Source organism: Schistocerca gregaria, chromosome 7 (genome assembly GCF_023897955.1).
Source record: "Schistocerca gregaria isolate iqSchGreg1 chromosome 7, iqSchGreg1.2, whole genome shotgun sequence".
Classification (NCBI taxonomy): domain Eukaryota; kingdom Metazoa; phylum Arthropoda; class Insecta; order Orthoptera; family Acrididae; genus Schistocerca; species Schistocerca gregaria.
In genome coordinates, this window is record NC_064926.1 from 199558567 (window position 1) to 199585688 (window position 27122).

General features: G+C 39.9%; 1 protein-coding gene across 5 annotated transcripts in view; it reads left to right on the forward strand.

Annotated features, from left to right (window-relative positions):
- Window positions 1-27122, forward strand: part of LOC126281930 (dual oxidase maturation factor 1-like) — a 107619-nt gene that overhangs the window by 25449 nt on the left and 55048 nt on the right. For all 5 annotated transcript variants that reach the window (XM_049981269.1, XM_049981266.1, XM_049981268.1 and 2 more), the window contains 4 exons: window positions 202-259; window positions 367-507; window positions 695-802; window positions 22380-22533. In XM_049981269.1, coding sequence (XP_049837226.1) covers window positions 202-259; window positions 367-507; window positions 695-802; window positions 22380-22533 — 461 coding nt within the window. The remainder of the gene's footprint in view (window positions 1-201; window positions 260-366; window positions 508-694; window positions 803-22379; window positions 22534-27122) is intronic.

Consider the following 27122-nt stretch of genomic DNA (forward strand, 5'->3'; position numbering starts at 1 on the left):
GAGAGAGAGAGAGAGAGAGAGAGAGAGAAAATTAGATATGCATCTCACAATAAATGTAATTATTGTAATAGCATATTATGTGTGTACTTTAAGGTAGTTGTACTTCAGAGCCACAGAATAGTTGTACAATCTACTATTTAAAATTATATGCATTATGTAGTATCCACATAGTGATCTTCAATATTAATTACTGTGTTCCAGAGACTTTGGATATGCTTAAGGACAACACTGAGCCTGTTTGTTGGAGTCACACTGATGCGTGAGCTACAAATTCTTTTCTATCTAATTCATTTTTTTAAATTGTTGAGGTAGCTTTTATTGCTTTGAATTCTAATAATCCACATTCTTCTGTATTTTGGGCTGTAGTTGGAAACTTTGGCCAAGAATGGGAAACTGGGGATGTCATTGCAAAAACCCCTTACAAAGCTGGAACTCCAAAGGAGATAAACGCCATCATAGGTGTCAAACTAGGATTGCGTTCTGTCAATGTCACTCTTAAACAGGAAGGTATATGGTTTTCATAATTATGAGTATGTGGTGTGTGTGTGTGTGTGTGTGTGTGTGTGTTGGGGAGAGACAGAGAGAGAGAGAGAGAGAGAGAGAGAGAGAGAGAGAGAGAGAAGAAAAAGTTTGTTGTACATTTATTCATTGCTATGTATATATGTGTTTCTTCTGTTATTTGACACTATCTCAGGAGGACAGAACACATCAGATGATAAATCCCTCAAAGATGAAATTATCAACTATAATGAACGTTTTACCTGGGAGTGGGACCAAGGAATATTTGGTTTTGGGCCACGAGGTAAGATATTTACAAAGAATACAGTGCAATAAATTCCTTTTCCCTTTATTTTCCACATAGTATTTCATTCAGTCTCAGTGCTTTGTAATATTACCCAGTTTATTAAGTATTTTAGTGAATTACTACTACACTAATACTACTATTTCTACTACTTCTTCTACTATTATTATTATCACCATCATCATCATCAGCAGCAGCAGCAGCACACATTTTTGCCCGTAAGAGAATGTTTAACTTGAATGCTACATGATTATTCATTTTTTCCTTGTTTCATTTTTATTTTTCTCGCCCTGTAACATCTTCATTCTTTGATGTGTTCCTGTTTTCTTTGGTCTGTCTGTATTTTCTCTGTTTTCCTCTTTATTTTACTTTAAGTTTCGTGTTCATAATTTTATTTCTGAAATTGTCTCTTTCATTTAGCATTTATTTATTTTAGAATACTGTGGATCCTTGACACAATGTATAGGTAGGATGTAGAATATGTCAAATTTTACTACAATAATCATATACAAATGGTCATGACAATGAGGCTTACAATCTAAATCATAGTAAATCAATACATGAGGTTCAAGTCTTTAAATAACAGCATAGCTTATAGTAGTAATGATGCTTACACAAATAAATTGTACGGCTTACATTCTAATTCATGTAAAACACATTGTCTACAGTTAATATACAGTGCTACATAGTCATTTCTTATAGGAGTGCTTAAAATTAGACTAATTTCACTAATTATTACACATTATCAAAAAAATCCTAGCTATTTTTTAATTTAGTCTTATCTCCAGTGACTGATTTAACATGAACTGGAAGTTTATTGTACACTTTTTTTGCGTGAATAATGTACTTCTTTCTGTACCGTACTGAGATTTTTTACATCTCTGTGAAGATCATGTTTACTTCTTGTATCATGATCATAGTATTCACTGCTTGTCCTGTACATTTTCTGATTAATGTTCACAAAGCACATTAGTGAAAAACTGTATTGGCATGGCATGGTGAGGATCCCCCGTTGTTTGAACAAGTTTCTGCAAGAGCATCTAGGGTGCACTCTATCCATAATTCTGATGACTCTCTTCTGTGCAATAAAGACTTTATTTGCTCATGACTGGTTTCCCCAGAATATGAAGCCATATATCATAGATGAATGGAAATATCTGAAGTACTGAGCCTTTTTTATTGTCTCTAAGTCACAAACAGATGAAATTGAGCAAATGGAAAATGCTGCTGAAGTCAGTCTTTTACATAACAATGTGAATTGGCCAGTTTAGACTGATGTTAATATGTAATCCAACGAATTTGGAACACTAAACTCTCAATAGTTCTTTGTCGCAACATTTTATATCAATATTTTCCAGTTTTTTGTTTGCTGTCTGGAACTGAATGAATTGAGTCTTGTTAACATTGAGTGACAGTCCATTGGATGCAAACTAATCTAGAGCTTCTTTGAATATAGTGGTCACAGAGTTCTCTAGACTGCAGTTTGGTACATTCTCTATCATAATGGTGATGTCATCTGCAAACAGGCTGAAGTGTGCTTTTAGTGTTATACACCATGGAAGATTAGGAAAAGTAAGGGACCCAGCACTGAGTTCTGTGGGACTACACATTTCACTGTGCCCCAGTCAGAGCAGGCAGGTGCCTTTGCAGAATTTTTCACCTCTATCTTCTGTCTTCTGTCATCCAGAGATCATTTGAGCCACATCCCTACTTCACCATATAAGCCATAGTGCTCAGCCTTTGTAAGTAGAATTTTGTGATCTACACAGTCGAGTGCTTTAGGCAGATCACAAAAGATTCCAACAGGGGATATTTTATTGTTTATGGATTCAAGAAGATGGTTCACAAATGTGAAAATGGAATGTTCACTTTATATACCCTTTTGGAATACAAATTTATTTTTATTAAACAGTGTAAAATCCAGGATGAAACGTAATAATATTATGAAAAGGAAAGTTGCTAGTCACAACAAAAGGACTGTCGCAATATAAGCTTTCAGCCAACGAGGTCTTTGTCAAATATAGACGGCACACACACACGCACACACACACACACACACACACACACACACACACACACACACACACACACACGCACCACATGACTGCAGCCTCTGGCTGACAAAAGCCTTGTTGGCTGAAAGTATATATTGTGACACTCTTTTTGTGCCTACCTGATTTTTATTAAGGAATTTATGTTCATTAAGATGATGCACGATTCTCTTGAACATAAATTTCTCTTGGGTTTTAGAAAGATTTGTCAGCAATGAAACTGGCCCGTAGTTGAAATGTCAGCTTTATCACCTTGTTTTAACAGCAACCTAACCATACCATTCGAGTCTATTGTTCAAGAGCATAGGAACCACACTAAATAGGACTAAAAGGGTATACTGAATGTATACAGAGAGGGGCAGCACGAATGGCCACAAGTTTGTTTGATCCATGGGAGACTATCACAGAGATACTGAAGAAATTGGACTGTTAGGCTCTTGAATATAGATGTAAACTATCCCAAGAAAATTTACTAACAAAGTTTCAAGAACTGGCTTTAAATGATGAATCTAGGAATATGCTGTAACCCCCAACATTTCACTCACATAGGGATTATTAGGATAAGATTAGAAAGATTGCAGCACACTCAGAGACATTCAATTATTCTTCCCATTCTCCATATGTGAATAGAATGGGAAGAAATCCAAATAACTGGTAGATTGGGACATACCCTCTGCCAAGCACTTCATGGCAGTTTGCGGACTATAGATGTAGGTGTAGATGTATAAATATTCTAGAACTTCTTGTCTGTTATTGCTGACTGTTGCCAGGTCATCTCCAAATGCCAGGCATTTTAGGATTGTCTTGTTTGCACACATTCTTCATAAACAAATCCCTTTTACTTTTTCTTCCCATTGTTTGATAATTTTGTCCAAGACCATGTTGAATAAAAGCAGTGAGAGACCATCTCCTTGTCCTATATGTATCTCAAATGGTTCTGAGATTTCTTACTAAATTTTATGTTAGATGTGGGTCTGTGAGTGTCTTTTGTACAAAAATCCTAGTTTGTCTGCCTGTTTTATATTCTTATAGTGTGAAAGATGGTCCACTTGTCAATGGGGTAATGCCTTGGAGATACCACTGTAATTATTAGGGTCTGTCTTGTCCTTTTTGCGGAGTGGGTGAATCAGTCCACATTTCCATTTCGGTGTGATCCACATTTCTGCGATATTTTTGTGAATTTTCTTTGTGATATTTTGGTCTTTGAGCTTCCAAGCCTTGGAGATAATGCCATCCTCTCCAGGGGCTCTGTGATTGCAAGCAGTTTCAAATCTGGATTTGGTATTGTTTCCATGAAGTGTAATTTTTCTACATGCTTCTCGCAGTTGAGTTTATCAAAGTATTTTTAAGGATTTTTCTGTTTTCTTTAGTATTTGTTTCCAGAGACCTGTCTCTTCTTTCAAAGAATATATACACTCCTGGAAATTGAAATAAGAACACCGTGAATTCATTGTCCCAGGAAGGGGAAACTTTATTGACACAGTCCTGGGGTCAGATACATCACATGATCACACTGACAGAACCACAGGCACATAGACACAGGCAACAGAGCATGCACAATGTCGGCACTAGTACAGTGTATATCCACCTTTCGCAGCAATGCAGGCTGCTATTCTCCCATGGAGACGATCGTAGAGATGCTGGATGTAGTCCTGTGGAACGGCTTGCCATGCCATTTCCACCTGGCGCCTCAGATGGAGCAGCGTTCGTGCTGGACGTGCAGACCGCGTGAGACAACGCTTCATCCAGTCCCAAACATGCTCAATGGGGGACAGATCCGGAGATCTTGCTGGCCAGGGTAGTTGACTTACACCTTCTAGAGCACGTTGGGTGGCACGGGATACATGCGGACGTGCATTGTCCTGTTGGAACAGCAAGTTCCCTTGCTGGTCTAGGAATGGTAGAACGATGGGTTCGATGACGGTTTGGATGTACCGTGCACTATTCAGTGTCCCCTCGACGATAACCAGAGGTGTACGGCCAGTGTAGGAGATCGCTCCCCACACCATGATGCCGGGTGTTGGCCCTGTGTGCCTCGGTCGTATCAGTCCTGATTGTGGCGCTCACCTGCACGGCGCCAAACATGCATACGACCATCATTGGCACCAAGGCAGAAGCGACTCTCATCGCTGAAGACGACACGTCTCCATTCGTCCCTCCATTCACGCCTGCCGCGACGCCACTGGAGGCGGGCTGCACGATGTTGGGGCGTGAGCGGAAGACAGCCTAATAACGGTGTGCGGGACCGTAGCCCAGCTTCATGGAGACTGTTGCGAATGGTACTCGCCGATACCCCAGGAGCAACAGTGTCCCTAATTTGCTGGGAAGTGGTGGTGCCGTCCCCTACGGCACTGCGTAGGATCCTACGGTCTTGGCGTGCATCCGTGCGTCACCGCGGTCCGGTCCCAGGTCGACGGGCATGTGCACCTTCCGCCAACTACTGGCGACAACATCGATGTACTGTGGAGACCTCACGCCCCACGTGTTGAGCAATTCGGCGGTACGTCCACCCGGCCTCCCGCATGCCCACTATACGCCCTCGCTCAAAGTCCGTCAACTGCACATACGGTTCATGTCCACGCTGTCGCGGCATGCTACCAGTGTTAAAGACTGCGATGGAGCTCCGTATGCCACGGAAAACTGGCTGACACTGACGGCGGCGGTACACAAATGCTGCACAGCTAGCGCCATTCGACGGCCAACACCGCGGTTCCTGGTGTGTCCGCTGTGCCGTGCATGTGATCATTGCTTGTACAGCCCTCTCGCAGTGTCCGGAGCAAGTATGGTTGGTCTGACACACCGGTGTCAATGTGTTCTTTTTTCCATTTCCAGGAGTGTATTTTGAGACTGATAACCCTTTACATTTTCCCTGAATATTCATTTGGGGTATGTTGTAGTATGTTCTTTTCACTCTTCCAATATCTTCTGAGGATGATTTGTGGAATTTGTGCAATCTCATCATGTTTCTATTGTACTGCTACTGCTAAACTTCTTCCATGCCACAATTATAAATTTCATGGCCTCATCACAAGTTGTGGTATCATTATTATTATTATTATTATTATTATTTATTATTAACGTCAACTTATAATTCATCATGTGTTTCAATGATTTTAAGATCTTACAGTTTCCCAGGACTGTTGTTATGTTATGTAATCTTGGGTACACCACAGGGGGAGCATCTGATAGTGATGTCAAGTTACATTTTCAAATATTGTACCAAGAAGACACAATAAACTAGTGCCATACCTGAAAGGGCAGCATTAAATAATGAATGTACACTATGTACTTGTGACTCTGGGATTCTGTAGTAGATGCTAGAGGAAGCTAACCGATTGGTTTTCATTTAAAGTATGAACAACTTCATCATTAATAGACCTCAATTTCACTCACAGATTTTTGGTAGCACCTAAAATGAACTGTTAACATTTTCATTTATTGATAGAGTGGTGAATCATAACTGTTGTTGTTGTGGTCTTCAGCCCAGAGACTGGTTTGATGCAGCTCTCCATGCTACTCTATCCTGTGCAAGCTTCTTCATCTCCAAGTACTTACTGCAACCTACATCCTTCTGAATCTGCTTAGTGTATTCATCTCTTGGTCTCCCTCTACGATTTTTACCCTCTGCACTGCCCTCCAATACTAAATTGGTGATCCCTTGATGCCTCAGAACATGTCCTACCAACCGGTCTCTTCTTCTAGTCAAGTTGTGCCACAAATTTCTCTTCTCCCCAATTCTATTCAATACCTCCTCATTAGTTATGTGATCTGCCCATCTAACCTTCAGTACCACATTTCAAAAGCTTCTATTCTCTTTTTGTCTAAACTATTTATCGTCCATGTTTCACTTCCATACATGGCTACACTCCATACAAATACTTTCAGAAACTACTCCCTGACACTAAAATTATACTCCTTGTTAACAAATTTCTCTTCTTCAGAAACACTTTCCTTGCCATTGCCAGTCTACATTTTATATCCTCTCTACTTCGACCATCATCTGTTATTTTACTCCCCAAATAGCAAAACTCCTTTACTACTTTAAGTGTCTCATTTCCTAATCTAATTCCCTCAGCATCATCCGACTTAATTAGACTACATTCCATTAACCTCATTTTGCTTTTGTTGATGTTCATCTTAAATCCTCCTTTCAAGACACTGTCCAATCTGTTCAGCTGCTCTTCCAGGTCCTTTGCTGTCTCTGACAGAATTACAATGTCATCGGCGAACCTCAAAGTTTTTATTTCTTCTCCATGGATTTTAATTTCTACTCCAAATTTTTCTTTTGTTTCCTTTACTGCCTGCTCGATATACAGATTGAATAACAACGGGGACAGGCTACAACCCTGTCTCACTCGCTTACCAACCACTGCTTCCCCTTGACTCTTATAACTGCCATCTGGTTTCTGTACAAATTGTAAATAGCCTTTCGCTCCCTGTATTGTAACCCTGCCACCTTTAGAATTTGAAAGAGAGTATTCCAGTCAACATTTTCAAAAGCTTTCTCTAAGTCTACAAATGCTAGAAACGTAGGTTTGCCTTTCCTTAATCTTTCTTCTAAGATAAGTCGTAAGGTCAGTATTGCCTTACTTGTTCCAGTATTTCTACGGAATCCAAACTGATCTTCCCCGAGGTCGGCTTCTACTAGTTTTTCCATTCGTCTGTAAAGAATTTGCGTTAGTATTTTGCAGCTGTGGCTTATTAAACTAATAGTTCGGTAATTTTCACATCTGTCAACACCTGGTTTCTTTGGGATTGGAATTATTATATTCTTTTTGAACTCTGAGGGCATTTCGCCGGTCTTATACAGTTTGCTCACCAGATGGTACAGTTTTGTCAGGGCTAGCTCTACCAAGGCTATCAGTGGTTCTAATGGAATGTTGTCTACTCCCAGAGCCTTGTTTCAACTTAGGCCTTTCAGTGCTCTGTCAAACTCTTCACGCAGTATCATATCTCCCATTTCATCTTCATCTACATCCTCTTCCATTTCCATAATACTGTCCTCATGAACATCGCCCTTGTATAGACCCTCTATATCTCCTTCCACCTTTCTGCTTTCCTTCTTTGCTCACAACTGGGTTTCCATCTGAGCACTTAATATTCATGCAGGTGGTTCTCTTTTCTTCAAATGTCTCTCTAATTTTCCTGTCGGCAGTATCTATCTTACCCCTGGTGATATACGCCTGTACATCCTTACGTTTGTCCTCTAGCCATCCCTGCTCAGCCATTTTGCACTTCCTGTCAATCTCATTTTTGAGACGTTTGTATTCCTTTTTGTCTACTTCATTTTTGTATTTTCTCCTTTCATCAATTAAGTTCAGTATCTCTTCTGTTACCGAAGGATTTCTACTAGCCCTCGTCTTTTTACCTACTTGATTCTCTGCTGCCTGCACTATTTCATCTCTCAAAGCTACCCATTCTTCTTCTATTGTATTTCTTTCCCCCACTCTTGTCAATCGTTCCCTAATGCTCTCCCTGAAACTCTCTACAACCTCTGATTCTGTCAGTTTATCCAGGTCATATCTCCTTAAATTCCCACCTTTTAGCAGTTTCTTTTGTTTTAATCTACAGTTCATAACCAATAGATTGTGGTCAGAGTCCATATCTGCCCCTGGAAATGTCTTACAATTTAAAACCTGGTTCCTAACTCTCTGTCTGGCCATGATATAATCTATCTGAAACTTGGCAGTATATCCAAGCTTCTTCCATGTATACAATCTTCTTTTGTGATTCTTGAACCAAGTGTTAGCTATAATTAAGTTATGCTCTGTGCAAAATTCTACCAGGTGGCTTCCTCTTTCATATTCACCTACTACAATTCCTTCTCTTCCTTTTCCTACTATCGAATTCCAGTACCCATGACTATTAAATTTTCGACTCCCTTCACTATCTTGAGAATTTCTTTTATCTCATCATACATTTCATCAATCTCTTCATCATGTGCGGAGATAGTCGGCATATAAACTTTTACTACTGTGGTAGGTGTGGGTTTCGTATCTATCTTGGTCACAATGATGCGTTCACTATGCTGTTTATAGTAGCTTACTTGCATTCCTATCTTTTTTATTCATTATTAAACCTGCTCCTGCATTACCCCTATTTGATTTTGTATTTATAACCCTGTATTCACCTGACAAGAAACCAGAAGTTTTGTTCCTTCTACCACCGAACTTCACTAATTCCCACTTTACCTAACTTTAACCTATCCATTTCCCTTTTTAAATTTTCTAACCTAATTACCATAAGCAGGGCAACGGCCTTGACGCAGTGGATACACCGGTTTCTGTGTGATCACCGAAGTTAAACACTGTCAGGCGTTGTCGGCGCTTGGATGGGTGACCATCCAGGCCGCCATGTACTGTTGCCATTTTTCAGGGTACATTCAGCCTCGTGATGCCAATTGAGGAGCTACTCGACCGAATAGTAGTGGCTTCAGTGAAGAGTACCATCATAACGACCGGGAGAGCGGTGTGCTGACCCCATGCCCCTCCTATCCGCATCCTCCTCTGAGGATGACACGGCGGTCGGATGGTCCCGATGGGCAACTTGTGGCCTGTAGACGGAGTGTTTTTTTTGGTTTTTTAACAATCATAAGCATATGTATTACAAGTAGTTGACCCTGCCTTGTTGTATGCTATTGCGCCTCAATTCAGTTTAGTCACAAAAATTAATACCATAATTGAACTCTGACCTGTATATCAGATTTCTACCAAGACTGAACGCCAACAATGGAAAATTTGGAATGGAATACAACAGTGCGAAATTGGACAGATTGCTCCTCACCACATAGATGTGGCCACTGCCACACAACACCTACAGAGACTGATCACACTTTCAAAATCACATCATGAATCATCTTACAATTCCAAAGTTTTTATTCACAAAATTGAACATTACAAAGCAACATTCTTAGAGGACTCTTTGAGGACTTTCTAAACATGGACCTGCAGTGGTCTGAAACAGTGATGCTATGCTCAGTGCTCCGTGTATCTGTTACGCTCCCCACTGATCATGCACCTCCATCTCTTTGATGCCCAGAGGCCTTTGAAACACACAACACCACAAGAAGTACCATCCTTCCACAAAACTAATAACAGTTCTTTAGCAATGTCACTATTCAGCAATACATAAATATTAATTATCGCATCAAGCTACAATTGATTATACATAACTGTAATGTCATATTTGCTGGACCTCATATTTTTGTACCAACCAGCCACAAACAGTGATAAATCTAACACAGATAAACCACAGACAGTTGTATATTGTTTTTCAAGGTAACATTAACAATGTCAATATCTTGGTAGTCATGAAACATACGCATTTTACTAATATATGCTTCACATGCATTGCTCGATCAAGACCTCATACTGCCTGAAACATTCATTTCTGATCATTAGTTCCATATGTCAAAATGCCCAGTTTAATATGCAGTTTTGAGTCTAAGGGTTTGGGATGACCTGTGTCTGGGGGCAAGATAGTAAGCTTTAATTCAAGAGAACACACAAGTAAAATTTACTTTGAAGCCATCGAGACCAGACAAGATGCAAAACTTATGGAGAAATAAAAAGAGTACTGAATGATAAGCATACAGTGATTGCTTCTAAATGGTTTGGCCTTTAGGAAGTGAATGAATGGTCTTCTTAACCCTTTCTTTTCTAGTCTTAGCTTATGTGCTCTTATATTTATTTAATGGTAGTGTATGTCCTGTATATGATATTTTATTGAAAAACTTTTTGTAGTTGCTCTTTCTTTTAGAGTGTGCATGTGGTATGTAATAACTAACTAAACTGCAGTTGTAGATGCTGTTTGGTGTGAGAAAATAGCACCATCATTTGTAAGAAACTGTGAATAAATAAAAATGCCAGCTAGAATACAGGCAAGTCCCTATCATCCTGGGATCTGAGATATGTGCCCTAATCTGTCTTACTCTTTCCTTGAGAAAGTAATTATAATTCCAAAAGATGGTAGTGTATCTTGTACTTTCATATATGCCTATTGGCTGTACTAAATATTTTCCCTCCTAAAGATAAGTACTGGTTAGCAAATCTGTCTTGCAAATTTTTTTGATAGAGCATATATCATTTATTCCAATTTCAACTATGACATGGAGAAATATTCCAGACAGATGGTTCAGAGAAACTTTTACAAAATAATTGTAATTGTGTAAGGTGTATTAAACTAAAACTGGCTTGATATTCTAACAGAAACTGATAGCCCTCATATTTAATAACAATATAACAATAATGAATTATGGACTTCTACACAATTGACAATTAAGATGCTGTGTGAACTAATGTTCATGAGATGTTTTTTGGACTAATACATTTTGATTGTGATGAACTAACCTCCATGAGATATTTCCTTAACTAATATGTTTCATTTGCAGTACTGTACATTTGTAGATACAGAAAAATCGAGACAACAAAATAGTTAGACTCAAACTTTGAAAAGATTATGTTCTAAAATTTGAATATTCTGGAACTGATGTGACAACAATAATTTTAGATTAAAATATTTCCTAGGCCACATAAAAAGAAGGAAAGAAATGAGGGCTTTCAAATGATATACTTCAATTTTACAATAAATAATTATTAATGGAATCAAACTTTTGTGAGCGTGTGGTTTTTCAGCCTCTAAGCTTTTGAATATTTCCTCAAATAAAATGTTTTTATGCATAATACTTATGTTATTGCCTTGAGTTAAGTATAAACTATACTTTGAATAAAAGGAATTCCAGAAATACAGTCTATAAAGGACTTCTGGTATTGCATACACAACTATTCATAACTTACAGATGAAGAATTTACTTATTTCAACACTAAAATGGACGAATTACAGCCAACAAAGCTGAATAAGATCACAGATTCCATGTAATATATACAAGTTTACATATTGTTATTTACAAGTCTTTTACCAGAATTTTCAAAATGAATTTATTTTATTAATGTAGGATAAGATAGATTGCCACTTACCGTAAAGAAGAAACGTCAAGTTGCAGACAGTCATGATTAAAAGACACTCACATGTAGCTTTTGGCCACAGCCTTCAACAGTAAATACAGACACACACACACACACACAGACACACACACACACACACATTCTGGCCCCAGATGCTGCTGGAGTTTGCGGTTGTGTATGCATGAGGTGTGCTTGCTTGTTTGTTTGTGTGTGTGTGTGTGTGTGTGTGTGTGTGTGTGTGTGTGTGTGTGTGTGTGTGTGTGTGAATGTTGTGTATCTGTCTATCTTTACTGATGAAGGCTGTGGCCAAAAGCTACATGCGAGTGTCTTTTAATTGGACGATACTCTTGATTTTTTCACAGAACACAGAGATATGTTCTGCTTTTATGCTGAATTATTAATTTTGAAAAAATAACGTATAGTTTTTCAGATATTTTATTTTTTGTAGATGTTAAAAAAGTTATACATTTTAACAAGTATTTTAAAATTACATCCATTAATACAAAATAATTCCACATATCTTTTAATTCAGATATATTAGAAGGTCTTAAGGAACAACTACAGAAAATTTCATCTTTCTACTATAAATAGGCCCTGAGAAAATGTACCTTATACAGAAAAAAACTACAGTTACAGGAAATTAGCTTCAAAGTTTTTACTTCAGTACAAGCCTGCTCCATAGCTTGTATCATCAGAATCATCCAACAGCTTCCTCTTGATGGCTCTGCTATGCTCTAGCCATCTTCGAATATACTTTTATGGCATTATCTGAAGATCTGAGCTGTTCCTTGTCCAAACAAAGCATATCTGCGGCAGTTTGTAGTCCTACACAGAGCCCCAACTTCTGCAGAACTTTGCACTTTGTTATATTGCCGTTATTGAAAGATGAAACAGCATCATAAACGCCAAAGTGAAGTGTGTTTATACCCACAAACACAGTTTTAGGTAGTCTATTCCATATCACATGGTTCACACACTCATTTGGATTTTGAGTCCGGCCGTGAAGACATTTCTTTAGTAGACTAATATCTGCGAGGTCTCGGAATATTGGTTTTATTTCATCCATTATGCCAGGTGGCAGGTGATGAGGGTGATTGTATTGTTTCTTAGTTACCTTGCCTCTGTTGTATTTGCACCAACTATCGTCTCCTTTTGGACATAGCCCATGTTAGGGACTCTTATTGTTTGAAGCTGTATGAAAAAACAGAGCCCAGACTCCTCTTCTCATTAATTCTGCATCTGCTATATTCTGTCTTATTGCTAGACCATAGCACTTCTGAATATGATATATTGTAGCATCTGTCAGTCAATTTTTCCCATCTAAAGTTTTCCCGTCGCTCAATTTCTTGGCCTTTCATGCTAGCCTTGAGCCGTCGAAGTCTTGATCTCATCCTTTTCTGAACAAGGCCAACACACTCCAGTTTTTGGAAATTTTCACATCGTTACCATAGGGTCTCAGTTCCTCAATTTCTTTGAAAGCCTTTGAGTCACCATCTCCAAGATAATTTATGTATCTAACGTTGTACCATTTTACTGAGCGTTAATAAATACTTCTTACACCAGCAACTTCCATACCACCACTTGACCCATAGTAATTTGCCATGCACTCCTCTTTATGTTTATTTTTCATTTTCTCCTTACATCTGCAATGCTTGGAAAGCATTGCCACATCAACTACCTTACCAATGTCCACACTTGTAGCTGTTACTACACCATTCAGAGATGTGTGGCCTCTCTTCTGCCAGCTTCCATCAAAAGCTATGGACAGGGCATCTTTCATGTTTTCCTGTGCCACATCTTCTACAGCAGAGCCTATTGCAATTATGTGTTTGTTAAATTTTGAAGGTGGAGGAGGGAGGTTCATCACACCACACAACATGGCACCTGCAGCCCTGCCCTTTCCTATACACTGTAATCCATAAACCAGTCTAATGTTTATATCATATAGTTTACCTGTATCTGCAGTAACATGTGAGGAATTGAAGAAAGTAACACTGTGTTTGCAATAACTGCACATCAACGCTAATTCACAAGCAAGTCCTACATGTAAGTTTGTTTTCAATGAAACACCACATTTTCCACATTGTTTGCAGCACACATTGTTCTCCAAAACGCCTGATAATAAAGAGACATTAATTACCTCATATTTTGTAGTCCCAGCATTTAGTTTCTTGTATTCTTCTTCAATTCCAGCCAGTTTTCTTCTTGAAGCACTTTCCGGTGTAGTGGCAGCAGCATCATTCAATGTATCACTACAAGTGTTGAGGTTAGTCGCTACTGGGACATCAGATACTGATGAAGATGAATCACACAAATTTTTAGTACACTTTACTTTCTCGCGCCAATATACACGCTTTCTAAATACCTTTAGACTAGGTCTTGGCATGTTGAAGGAAAGAAAACTCAATGACTTCTCCACATATGACTTTCACAACAATGACATGGATGTACTCACAAAGGAAACAATACAAATGGTGCAAAATCTATTGTCAACTGTCTAGCAGTGTAGCCAACAGAAAAGTTAACTCCCTTGTGCTCAGTTATATCTCTGGCAAGGCTGTCCATATCAGGTATATTTCGTGTCTCATATACAAGGTGCGGAACATCGTGTGTCAAAATTATTTTAAAAAATTATTTAAAATAGTTCTATTCACGTCATCCGAATATTTTATACGTGGTATTAAATGTGTGAGTCTAAATTTTTCGAAAATGCATTTACCCAAAAATCGATTTTTTCATCGAAAAACTCATTCCGTATACCCTTGATTGTGCCTCTCTACAAATTGACATGTCTTCTTCATAGTAAGTTGCAATCTATCTTTTCCTGCATTGTTGATATTCTTACCTGGAGTTTCCATTGTCTGAATTTATTTTATGATATCCAACTCATTCCAGAAGGTCAACTCACAGGGTGGTGGGATGTTTTGGGACACACTGTGTCTAGTTCATCTGCTGGGGCTCATTGGGCTTGGTAGAGCCTATCAATGACTGTGTTACTGTCATTATAGATCTCAGTATCAGGTGAACACACAATTCCCTCTGTCTGCACAATCAGTGTCCCCTATAAATGAACTGAAACTGCCATGAGCTCAGCTCTGCTGAGGTTAATCACTTGACATATGTGTCACCAAACTGTTTCGCTTGTCAGGCTGGTGTACTATGGACAGGGTTGTCAGAGGTTCTATTTTTGTGTGTGAGTTCCTGGAATGTTGGTATTTTGACCTGCGTTAAAGCATACTGGAAGTTGTGAACTGGTGGCACTATGTTCATAACATGGGGTACAGCCACTTACTGCTGTGTTCACACCTTACTGTGCACAAAATTGTATTAAAACAAAATATCACGACTCAAAAAGTCTACACTGCTTGTACCTCACTCCATGTAAGGATCTTAAACTGCAGCATGCTTAGGGATGAAGAAAGCCTATTGGAATTGGTAGCAGAACTAAATAATATCAAGTTGGATGTCACTGGGATATCAGAGGGAAGAAGAAAGGAAGAGAATCAGATCTGTAATCAGGAAATGTCTTTAGTGACAGAGGCACAGGTGAATGCCTGCACTTATTAGTAGGTTTTATCATTGACAATAAAATTAAAGACCAAGTTGTTGGTATTGAAGGAATGTTTGACAGAATAGCAAAAATAGCATTAAACAAAAAATGACTCTAAGTACTATGGGACTTAACTTCTGAGGTCATCAGTTCCCTAGACTTAGAACCACTTAAAACTAACTAACTTAAGGAAATCACACCCATCCATGCCCAAAGCAGGATTCGAACCTGCAACCGTAGCAGCAGTGCAGTTCCAGACTGAAGCACCCAGAACTACTCGGCCACAGCAGCCGGCTAGCATTAAACCAAACAATGGAAATCCCAGGTCAGAATGTCAACAATATTATGAAAATGATAGATTGCTACATAGTATAAAGATAGCACATTGAGTTGCAGATAGACACAATGAAAAGGCTGTTACACATGAGCTTTCAGCCGAAGCCTCTTTCAGAAAAGAAGACACACACACACATTCACACAAGCAAGCACATCTCTCACACACAAGACCACTACCTCCAGACACTCTGGCCTGAATGTACGTGTTGTATTGAATGAAATCAGCAATCTGAAGTGGGGCAGGAAAGGGTGAGGGATAGCAGAGAACGGATTGGGGGGGGGGAGTGAAGTCAGTGCTGTCTGATGGAGTGCACAAAGACTGGATGGTGGTAGAATAAGATTTCCAGGAGCAGCTCTGGCAGGCTGTAGGATGGAAGAGAGGGGAGGTGGGGAGGTATCAGAGAAGGAGAAAGACTGGTGGTTGTATTGTAAGAAAGGGGCACTCGATGAGGATGAAGGGATGTGAATTGGGAGGAGTTGATAAGGCTGAGGGAGTGGAAACTGCTGGTTGGAGAGTGGGGGGACAGTAGGCTACTGTAGGCTGAGGCTGGGATGATTTGAGGGATAGAGGATTTGTTGTAAGGATAACTCCCATCTGTGCAGTTCAGAAAGGCTGGTGGTGGAGGGGAGGATCCAAATGGCCTGGGTTGTGAAGCAGATGTTGAAATGAAGCATGTTATTTTCAGCAGCATGTTGACCTGCACGGTGGTCCATTTTGCTCTTGATTATGGATTTTTATATTGGTACGACTAGCTCTCCACCATGATGAATGCCCACTGCCGAATTGGGTCAACAGCAAAGTGGCCCACTGTGTGGTACAACATATCGCTGAACTTAATATGCTTGATTTCAGTGGCTGTTTCACAGCCCATACCATCTGGATCCTACCATCCACCATGAGCTTTTCTGAATGGCACAGATGGGAGTTACAGTAAGATGAAAATAATATGCAGCCAGGGGAATAATAAAGCTTAATGATGAAACTATAGAAACTCTTGACGAATGTATATACTGGAGGCTACTGAAAACAACTAGTGGCTGACCACTTAAAGAAATAAAGATAATGGTAAAAATGTTTTGGAGTTCATCTGGAAAACTGAATGCTATATTCAAATTAAATTCCTGATGTGCCTTAAATGGAACACCCACAACTGATGTATACTGCTGCTACTAGCTTATGGATGTTCTAGGTTAGCTCCACTAGAAGAGTTGGTGATGTAGTCTGTAGGACCCTCCTCCCCCCCCCCCCCCCCCCCCCCATCCACCCTATGGTGTACGACATGCTTTGTCTTGCTCCTCCGCTGAGGCCAGTCTGGCTTGGATGACCCTGCCAGCAACTATGCTACCACTCCGACATAACCCTAGTTTCTTTAGAGCTTTTACGCCTCCCCACCCATCACATAAGGTGCCTTCCATGAGGCAATATTCTCTGTGGAGGAGTAATGACTATTAGAAACTGAAAAAGAGACATGGCAAGAATACAGCAAGACTAAATGAAGGGAGATGGAGTAAAGAGATTCTGTGTTGCATTATTCTTGATAAGAAAAGACCTAGAAGGTTACACAATGGAAGATGGATTGATAAGTTAAAAAAAAAAGAAAACCAAGCAAGACAAATTTGATGCAAAGAGATGAAGATCCCAACATATAGAGAAGTCTCATACAGACATGTATCCAATAGTGGATGATATATGCCTGCTACTACTGCTGCTTGTGCTGGTTCTGATAATAATGATGAAGTTTTAGAAGTAGTCATACAGTTTTAATTATCACATATAGAAATCAAGCTGCAACCAGGAAACATAACCCTCTGTGCATATACACAATAAAAGGCAACACATTTCTTCCAACAACCAATCACTTGGTACAAAACTTAGATATAGTTGTCTGCATTTTAACTGTTCAGTAAACATTTCAACTTGATAGTCATTTTGTTGTAGATTATATCTGAGAGAGTTAAAAACCTAGAAACACTTCATCAAAACCTAAAAACACTTCATCTTAAAGAACCAAATGTTTTGATAATTTTCCATGTACACACTTCCATATTTGCATCCGTTACATAGCTCAAAAGGTATTTCTAGCAGGTACATCAACCCGCTCCTTCTTAATGTAAGAAATTCACAAATCTATGCTTGAAATTTTATTAGGAACTAGGTTTACATGCCACATAACAGAATTTTATGAAAGGCCATTAAAAACTTAAAAAATCAAAAGTTTGTAATGGATTTTTGTAAAATTCTTTTTCATGACATGTAAACCTAGTTCCGAATAAATAAAATTTCAAGCGCTCATATTATGAAGGAGTGGTCTGACATAACTATTATCAATACCTCTACAGCTATGTAACAGACATAAATGAGTGCAGGAAGTGCGGCACTGGTAGGTGCATATCCAGAATAATGAATACCAGTACCAAGTAGACAATTCCAGACTTTATTATCAGAATAGACGATACACTGTGACACTCAAGTGAGAGGCCAGAACAAACTGAATTCAAAGTCAAAGATATTATTCTTGCCTACTGCTCAGGGCATTGATATCTATACTTACAGTGAGAGATGATAAGTAGTCGCTGTGGTGCCACAGAGTCCTCCTCCCCCCTTCTGTGGTGCAGAGTGTGGGAGGAGGAAAAGCAACAGGAAGTGCTGAAGTAGTGGCATTAGGCAGTGGTAGTGCTGTGGCTGCAGTAGTGATACCAGAGATATCATAGTCTTGAAGGTGGGCAGCGGGCTGGAGATCTCACCCATAAGGTTAAGTAGTGCATTGGTGTCGGTGGGGCATTGGCGTCACCATTGGTATTGCTGTCTGACAGTGTGGGTAGAGTGTCAGGTGATGTGGTGCCATTGTCTGCTGTTGCCAGAACAGCCATTGCCAAGGTTGTGGTGGTGATTATGATGGAGGCCTCGGTAGTTAAATGAAATTGTCCTGATGCCAAATTTACTGCCCTCATAATGCACGGAGACAATGAGATTGTCATCAGCAAGCATCACTGATATATCCTCAGGGAGAAAGTGTGAAAGGTTCATTCACAATGTGAAGGAGGTAAAAGATGTCAAAGCAGGTCCAGAGCCAGAGAGTGGCTGATGAGACAGGTCTGTAATGGTCCAAGAAGGCTTCAGTCTATTGGCAGACACTGTCGATCTTTTGCCCCCAATCATAATGTCACATGTGTTTGAATCACATGCTGTCACTTTATGGGGGCCAACATATGGCTGATATAGTGCAGCTTGCACTGGATCGACATGTAGCATTACATGCTAGCAGGTGGGGAAGTCTTCATGTACAAGAACCCACAGCATTGAGTGATGAGAAACAAGAGGTACATGCATGCTTTGTATGTGTCATGTAACATGGGTGATGAGAGCTGGCAGTTCATGAGCAGCAGGAGATGTGATCTGCACAATGAAATCAGCGGGAAGTGACAGTATCTTGCTGTAGAGGATTTCCGCTTAGGAAACATCAATATCTTCCTTATGGGTGGTGTGTATGCCAAGCATGACCCAGGGAAGGATCTCTGCCCATGGCATTTTAAATGCCCAGTGTCATCTTTCTGCTAGGCCATTCGACTGTGGATGATACGTGGTGGTACAGAAGTGGTGGCAGCCACCAATATGGCACAGTTCATTGAATTATAAGGATTTAGAAGGGAGTGATGTGGGACAGTGAAAGCTTCCAATAAATGTATTAAAAAGACAGTCTAGGCAGAGATGTCAGCAGTAGGTGTTGCCTCAACCCATCACGTGACTCAACCAATCACTGAGAAAATATAATGACATCCCCTTGAGTCGGGAAGTGGTCTGATACGTCAGTATGCACTTGTTGGAAAATCCCCTTGGGAATTAGGAATTTGCCAAGGTGGGGCTGTGCATGTCAACCTGCTTTACTTTGTTGGTAGTGGATACATGCTGTGGTCCATGTGGCACTGTCTTTTGGCACATGGTGCCACACGAAGGCCTCCATGACCTAATATGCAGATGGTCATGCACCAGGGTGTGCAAAATTGTGGACTGAATCAAAAACTGCTTTGTGGAAAGGTTCCCCTGTTGTGGGAACATTAGGTCAAACTGGTTTGGTGGAGCTGGGGAAGGTAATTTGTTCTAGTTTAAGGTCTGTGTCCAGGTCAGGAAGCAGGTTTTGTAAGCCCTGGTCTGAACCTTGCATGTGCCAATTTAGTTGTAATAGAGCTGGGGAGGAATGAAGGCAATGTGTGACAGACAGTCTGTGACCACATTATCTACACTCTTGATGTAGTGCACATCGGTCTTGAATTGCGAGATGAAATCATGGTGTCAAAACCACCTGGGGGCCGAGTCCACAGATGGGTTATGACTCATGTTGGCCAAAAGATGCTGGTCAGTGTAAAATGTAAAAGGTCTGCCCTCCATCTTGGAAGTAACTCATAGATTCGTAGGTGGTGATGAGTTCTTGGTCATAGGTTGACCACTTATGCTGCCTGTTTGAGAGTTAATGTGAGGAAAACTGCAGAGGCTGAGGGATGCCAGCTATCCATTGCTGTTTTATGGCACCGACAGTGTGGTTACTAGCATCCACTGTTATTGTAAGGTGTGCATTAGGAGATGGATGAGCCAGTCTAGCTGCATTCAGTGAATCGTCTGTGATCTTATCAGAGGTGGTTTGCACAGATTGCGTCCATTCCAATTGACACTTACTCAATGTATTCTTCCTGCACAGCACCTGTATAAAGGAAAGAAGAGTCTTAGCTGCGTGCAGGGTGTGTCTTCTGTAGAACTTTCAAATGACAGAGCAGAGCAATCAGATGTCCTTTTCTTGTAGGTTTTATTCAACAAATCTAGATTTCAGCTAGTTCCTAACCATTATCAATGCGCCATTTCATTGTACCAATGCATGTTCTAGTACATCAGTGCCCTATTGTTTGGGCTGTTCTTTCAAGACTACTTTTCTGTGGAAGTTAATGACACCTAAAAATCTGCATAATTCTTGATAATTAGTGCATGGTGGCAAGAGTCACATTGTATTGGTCTTTTTGAGTGTCAGGCAGATGCCTGAAGCATGTACTTGATAGCTGACGAATGTCATGCAAGTTTGTCGAAATTGACATTTGTTCTCATTAATGACAAACCCATGGACAGCTAGTCTGTTGAGAACTTGTAGATGTGAATCATACTCTTCCACCGAATTAAGCCTATAATGACATCATCTAACTAGGCAAAACAAAATAGTAAACTGAACAAGGCGCTCTTGATAAAATGTTTCCACATTTCCACAGTTTGTTAATCTGTAAGGCTTGTGCAAAAATTCATAGAATCCAAAAGGTGTAACAATTGCTGTCTTTTAAACTAGTTTCATAGGTGATGCCCAAGTTCTGTCCAATGGATGAACAATCCCCGCTTTCAATAGTTCGTCCACAGTGATCTTCGCCCACTGTCAGTTTGTGGGGTAGGAGGTGCTGAGGTCTACATCAGATGGGCAGGCCAGGTGTAGAAGTGATGCGATGGACAGTACCATCACGAACAGTCCAAAGGATGTGTGGCCTGTCAGTGGGGAGCACATCAGGGGCTGGGAGAAAAGTGCATGATAGAGAGGAATCACTTGATGGGGCAATTGGTACATGGTCAAAAGGGCACACTACAGTCAGACACAACACTTCACTAACCTGTTCAGAATCCTAGAAGACAGGATATGGTAGTGTGTTGGCGTCCTCTGAGGTGCTGGACGGAGATGTTGCAGACAATGAGATGTTGCTTGGCTACGTGCAGTTTGGCAGCAGTGTCCATGAGGTCTATGTTGTCATGTCTAGTGATGTCATTTGCGGCATGTAGTGGCGAGTAGTCAGACATGAGTAAGCAAAGTTGATTGAAGAGTGCAGAACACTTAAGGAGTATTATGGTGCAGATGCACCTTTATGCAATCTAGCAGTATTACAACTACATCTGCTAACAACACCAGAAATATTTGTAACAAATATTTTATTGGTAACCTGTTCATTCTGGTATCCATTTGAGTCATTTGCAGTGATGAAAAGTTTCATTACAGGACTGTGGAACTGTAACACAACCCTGTGCCACCACACTGCTGTCTGTGAAGGCTGGCAAAACCAGAAGCATATACACTATTTGCCCATAGATTTCCAATTTCTGCTGATCCTGACATAGAAAGCACAAAGCTAAAGGAAAGGTGAACAACCAGTATAAGCTGACATCTTGTGACACATAAAAGCCAAATTGTGCTCTGACAAGCATAAATATTTACACTACAGAAATTTATCTGAAAGACATTACCAATAAGAGTAGTCATAAAAACACTTCTCAACAGGTGTCTTGCAATCTGATTCACATATTGGCACAATTTCTGTGCAGCTCAGGCTTGCAAGATTTCTCTTCTTGGACTGACAATAAAATTTCCAATTAATTTTGCTAACCTTATGTGTTTATCATGTTGATGACATTAAAATGCAATTTATATATCGTAACTGAGATGATTATCTGCTTGTTTAAAAAGTAACTTAACTATTTAATGCCTCTGTGCCCAACCATGTGTATGTAAAATAATTATCTCAACTTTTTACATCAACTGTCACTTGCATTAACTTATTACTGCAGCTTTCAAACAACTAAGTGAGAACAGATCTTTCAAAGAAAAGATTAATCTGTCAGAAGTAGCTATTTTATAAAATGTAACTCAATTGTATTACAGCTGGCCGGCTGCAACGAGAATTTCGCCATGGTCAGCTGATTGGGCTTCCTATCCCAATCTTGTGGATTATTGATTACCTTGTCATTGATGGAGAAGGCTTCAGATTTGGTCGTTATTATCGGACTGCTGGCTGGTACGCCCACATTGCTATGTGGTATGTCTGAAAATACTAACTGCCTATGTTTGAGTATAAGTTTCACTAAATATAGATCAATCATTATTATGTTTATTACTTGAATTAGCTCCCACAGAGCCAATTATATCAATTTTGGATTTTGCAGTTTCATCTGTTACTGTTCTTGTGATACTATTACTTTTTCATGGTTGGTTCCCAGTTCAGTTTTACATTATTAAGATGCTTTTCATTTCTACTTTCAATAACAAGATACCTAAAAATCGGACAAAAACTACTTAATACTTTAAATAATGCAAAACATCTAGCTGAAAACACAAAACAATTATTAAAGACAGAGAAAGTACTGTTAATAAAAATAACTGCATTTTTGTCTCATGTCTGGTGATCATCATAGAAGATTGTGTAGGTGGCCTTGCACAAATGCATGTCACAGGCACACAGTCTCAGGTTTCTGCTGGGAGGTAAGTCACTTGTGTTTTGAGCCAGTGCTCCACATGAATGTCCAATGCCTCTCATCACTTTTGAAGTTAATTTGAGGGCTGTGCAGTATCAGGATAGATTCCTAGCCCTACAGTCAGTATTACAGCAGTGGGTTCATATTTCAGGACACTGCTTGAGCACACTGTGCCCCCCTCATGAACACCTTCTTCCAGGAAGCAGAAATCAACCAAATGGAATGGCCTGTAGTATCTGTTGACATGAACCTAATAAAGCACATTTGGGACAAGTTGAAACTTTATTTCATCATTCCCTCTTCACTCAGTGGGTTAAATCATGAAGGCAGAAGTTGAAAAATGGGATAGTCTTGAGGGGCACTGTCTTGACCATCTTGTGGTCAGCATGCTATGTTGCTCAGAGTGGAGCAAGGTGGTACTGAATGTGACCCAGCAAAAAAGTTTGATTTCACAGATGTGCAAAAATCTGCATTTTCAAACAAATTGCCTGTGTTTTGACTATGACCTTGTTTTGATTTCAAAGCTTTTCCCAGTTTATTTGATTTTCAGAGGAGCAAAATTCATGTATTATTTAAAAATTTCCAAATAATTTTTTGAGTTCTCAGTGTAGTTTATCAAAACCCTGTGAAGGGGTTAATTTTAAGAACAATTATGACACTTATATGTTTTCTACTCATTTGTACCTTTGTTCCTCAATAAAACTATTCTTTCTACATGTTATTTTAAATTATATGGCCTGTGTTTAGCCACTGTTCTTCTTATGAGATACTATAGGCTGGCCATATTTCTCGTTCACCACAACATGTTTCTGAAATTGTGTAATTTAAATCTTCATGTACTTTTCATCAATTTTAAATCTGTTTCAGTCTTAGTTTGCACAACTCTTCAACTTTTCAGAGGGTTATAAAGGAAAATGTTATGCATGTCATGGAAGGAGGTGTGTCTTGTCTTTGCCTCTATAGTAATTGTGTTTGTTTTTCTGTGATTATGGAGAAGGTGTAGCTAACTATAAATATCAAATTCAGTCTAGAAATTAGAAAGTTGAGAGCTGCAGTCGACAGCAGTAATGTTAGAAATATGGTAGATGACTAGACTGTGAAAACCTGCCGAATTCACCAAGAGGTTTATGATGTGCTACAAGTCTGCTAGCTTTATTCTTGACATTCACAACAGTATCAGTGTACTAAGGACTGTAAGCAAATGTGTGAAGACAATCTAAGCAGTTCAGGAACAATGCTATGTTTCGAAGTCCTCTGCCAAATTGTTGTTTCCATTTAACACACAATATTAAAATGACTGCCCCACTATCTTCTTCGGGTGCTGCGAGTTTTGCTGTTATGTCTACTCACAGACTTGTTGGAGTACAAGTAGCAAGTACACCCAACAGCACAGCTCACAGCGTGTGAAGAAGATAGCTGAGTCAGTTGTCAAAATATTGTGCATTACATGCAAACAACAAGCCAGAACACTGAGAGGCACAGCATCAATCAAACAGACTGGGAAAATCTGAGAGCCCACAATTCAGGAACAGTCTGAGAAGATAGGGCTACAAGTGAAACTTAAGGCAAATAGTAGCCACAATCCTAAAAAGACAAAGAACGTCCTTCTGCTAGGGAGTAGTCTTGGAGGGAAATGTCAGAACTAGCTCACTACCCCCTGGTTAGTGGATATAAAGTGACAAGTACACTACTGGCCATTAAAATTGCTACACCAAGAAGAAATGCAGATGATAAATGGGTATCCATTGGACAAATATATTATACTATAACTGACATGTGATTACATTTTCACGCCATTTGGGTGCATAGATCCTGAGAAATCAGTACCCAAACAACTACCTCTGGCCATAATAATGGTCTTGATACGCCTGGGCATTGAGTCAAACAGAGCTTGGATGGCGTGCACAGGTACAGCTACCCATGCAACTTTAACACAATAACCACAGTTCATCAAGAGTAGTGACTGGCATATTGTGATGCGCCAGTTGCTCGGCCACCATTGACCAGACATTTTCAGTTGGTGAGAGATCTGGAGAATGTGCTGGCCAGGACAGCAGTAGAACATTTTCTGTATCCAGAAAGGCCCGTACAGGACCTGCTACATGCAGTCATGCATTATCCTGCTGAAATGTAGAGGTTCGCAGGGATCGAATGGAGGGTAGAGCCACGGGTCATAACACATCTGAAATGTAACATCCACTGTTCAAAGTGCCGTCAGTGCACAAGAGGTGACAGAGATGTGTAACCAGTGGCACCCTATACCATCATGCCGGGTGATATGCCAGTATGGCGATGATGAATACATGCTTCCAATGTGCGTTCACCGCGATGTCACCAAACATGGATGTGACCATCATGATGCTGTAAACAGAACCTGGATTCATCCGAAAAATGACGTTTTGCCATTCGTGCACCCAGGTTCATCGCTGAGTACATCATCACAGGCGTTCCTGTCTGTGATGCAGCATCAAGGGTAACTGCAGCCATGGTCTCCGAGCCGATAGTCCATGCTGCTGCAAACATCATCAAACTGTTCGCGCAGGTGGTTGTTGTCTTACAAATGTCCTCATCTGTTGACTCAGGGATCGAGACATGGCTGCACAATCCATTACAGCCATGCAGATAAGATGCCTGTCAACTCGACTGCTAGTGATAAGAGGCCATTGGGATCCAGCACGGTGTTCCGTATTACCCTCCTGAGCCCACCGATTCCATATTCTGCTAACAGTCATTGGATCTCAACCAACGCGAGCAGAAATGTCATGATATGATAAACTGCAATCGCAATAGGCTACAATCCGACCTTTATCAAAGTCGGAAAAGTGATGGTACGCATTTCTCCTTACATGAGGCATCACAACAACATTTCATCAGGCAACGCCGGTCAACTGCTGTTTGTGTATGAGAAATGGGTTGGAAACTTTCCTCATGTCAGCATGTTGTAGGTGTCACCACCGGTGACAACCTTGTCTGAATAGCTAATCATTTGCATTTCACAGCATCTTCTTCCTGTTGGTTTAATTTCGCGTCTGTAGCACGTCGTCTTCATGGTTTAGCAATTTTGATGGCCAGTAGTGTATTTTCAAGCCATGTGGAGTGCTCAGCAATGTTACCTGTGATTTAGCCTCTCTGGGAAGGTATCTTGGCAAAGAAAATTGTGTTGTGATTATTGAGGCAGAGGTGGTGGAACTGTTTGGACCATAACCTTCACTAGTTGGTTAATTTCATGTTCCACTGATCATTTTGGATGACATATCATAATGAGCTGGTATGAGTCATTTTACATTCACATCGCAAATTTTTTGTAAATATGACTACATGCTGAACATTTATAAATTCTTTCCCCAACTGAAAATGACATCAGATGCATTACTGACAATGCTTCTCACTTAAGCATGAAGTATTCTGTCAAACACGTACATGCAGCACCTCAGAAGTCACTCCAAATGGCAGAGCAATCATAAATTGAAAAGTGAAGGCAGGAAGGTTACACCTCAGCACTATTCATTCGGATAGAGGCCAAATTAAATTTATGTGGAGACTGCCATTAAGTCAGATTTCTATTGTTTTATTTAAACCAAAAACACAAGAATGGCCTCTGACCCATCCATGACTCAACATAAAAATAATGAAAAAGCCATTTGGTGTTTCAAAAACAATAATCAAAATCTTCTATAACAGTATGCAATATTTACTATGACTCATGGCTTTTAGTGCCACTATGAAAAGACTCTAATGAAACTATATTAGTTTTTATCAACTAGCTGCTCCTGCTGTTATTGCCAACAAAGTATGGATGGAAAGAGACCATTGTCAGCTGTCTTTGTTGTAAGAGGTAACAATACAGAAAATCAACTTCTACTCCAATGCCAGACAATGTGTCATCACACACACCATCCAGAAAACTCTTCTCACATACTGGATACACAAACCAACATTCTATAAAAGAAACTCTTGTAATTGGATAGCATAGATATTAACACTAGTGCCAGAACCCTATTACTAGATGTTTTCAGAAAAATCTTACCTGAGCCAATAAGTTACAGAATATATTGGTCTACTCTTATGGCACGAAATTGCACCAAAGGACAGTGTTCAGTCTAGGCCATTGGCAGTGGCTAACTTTGTTTTAAGAGTCAGCAATACAGAAAAT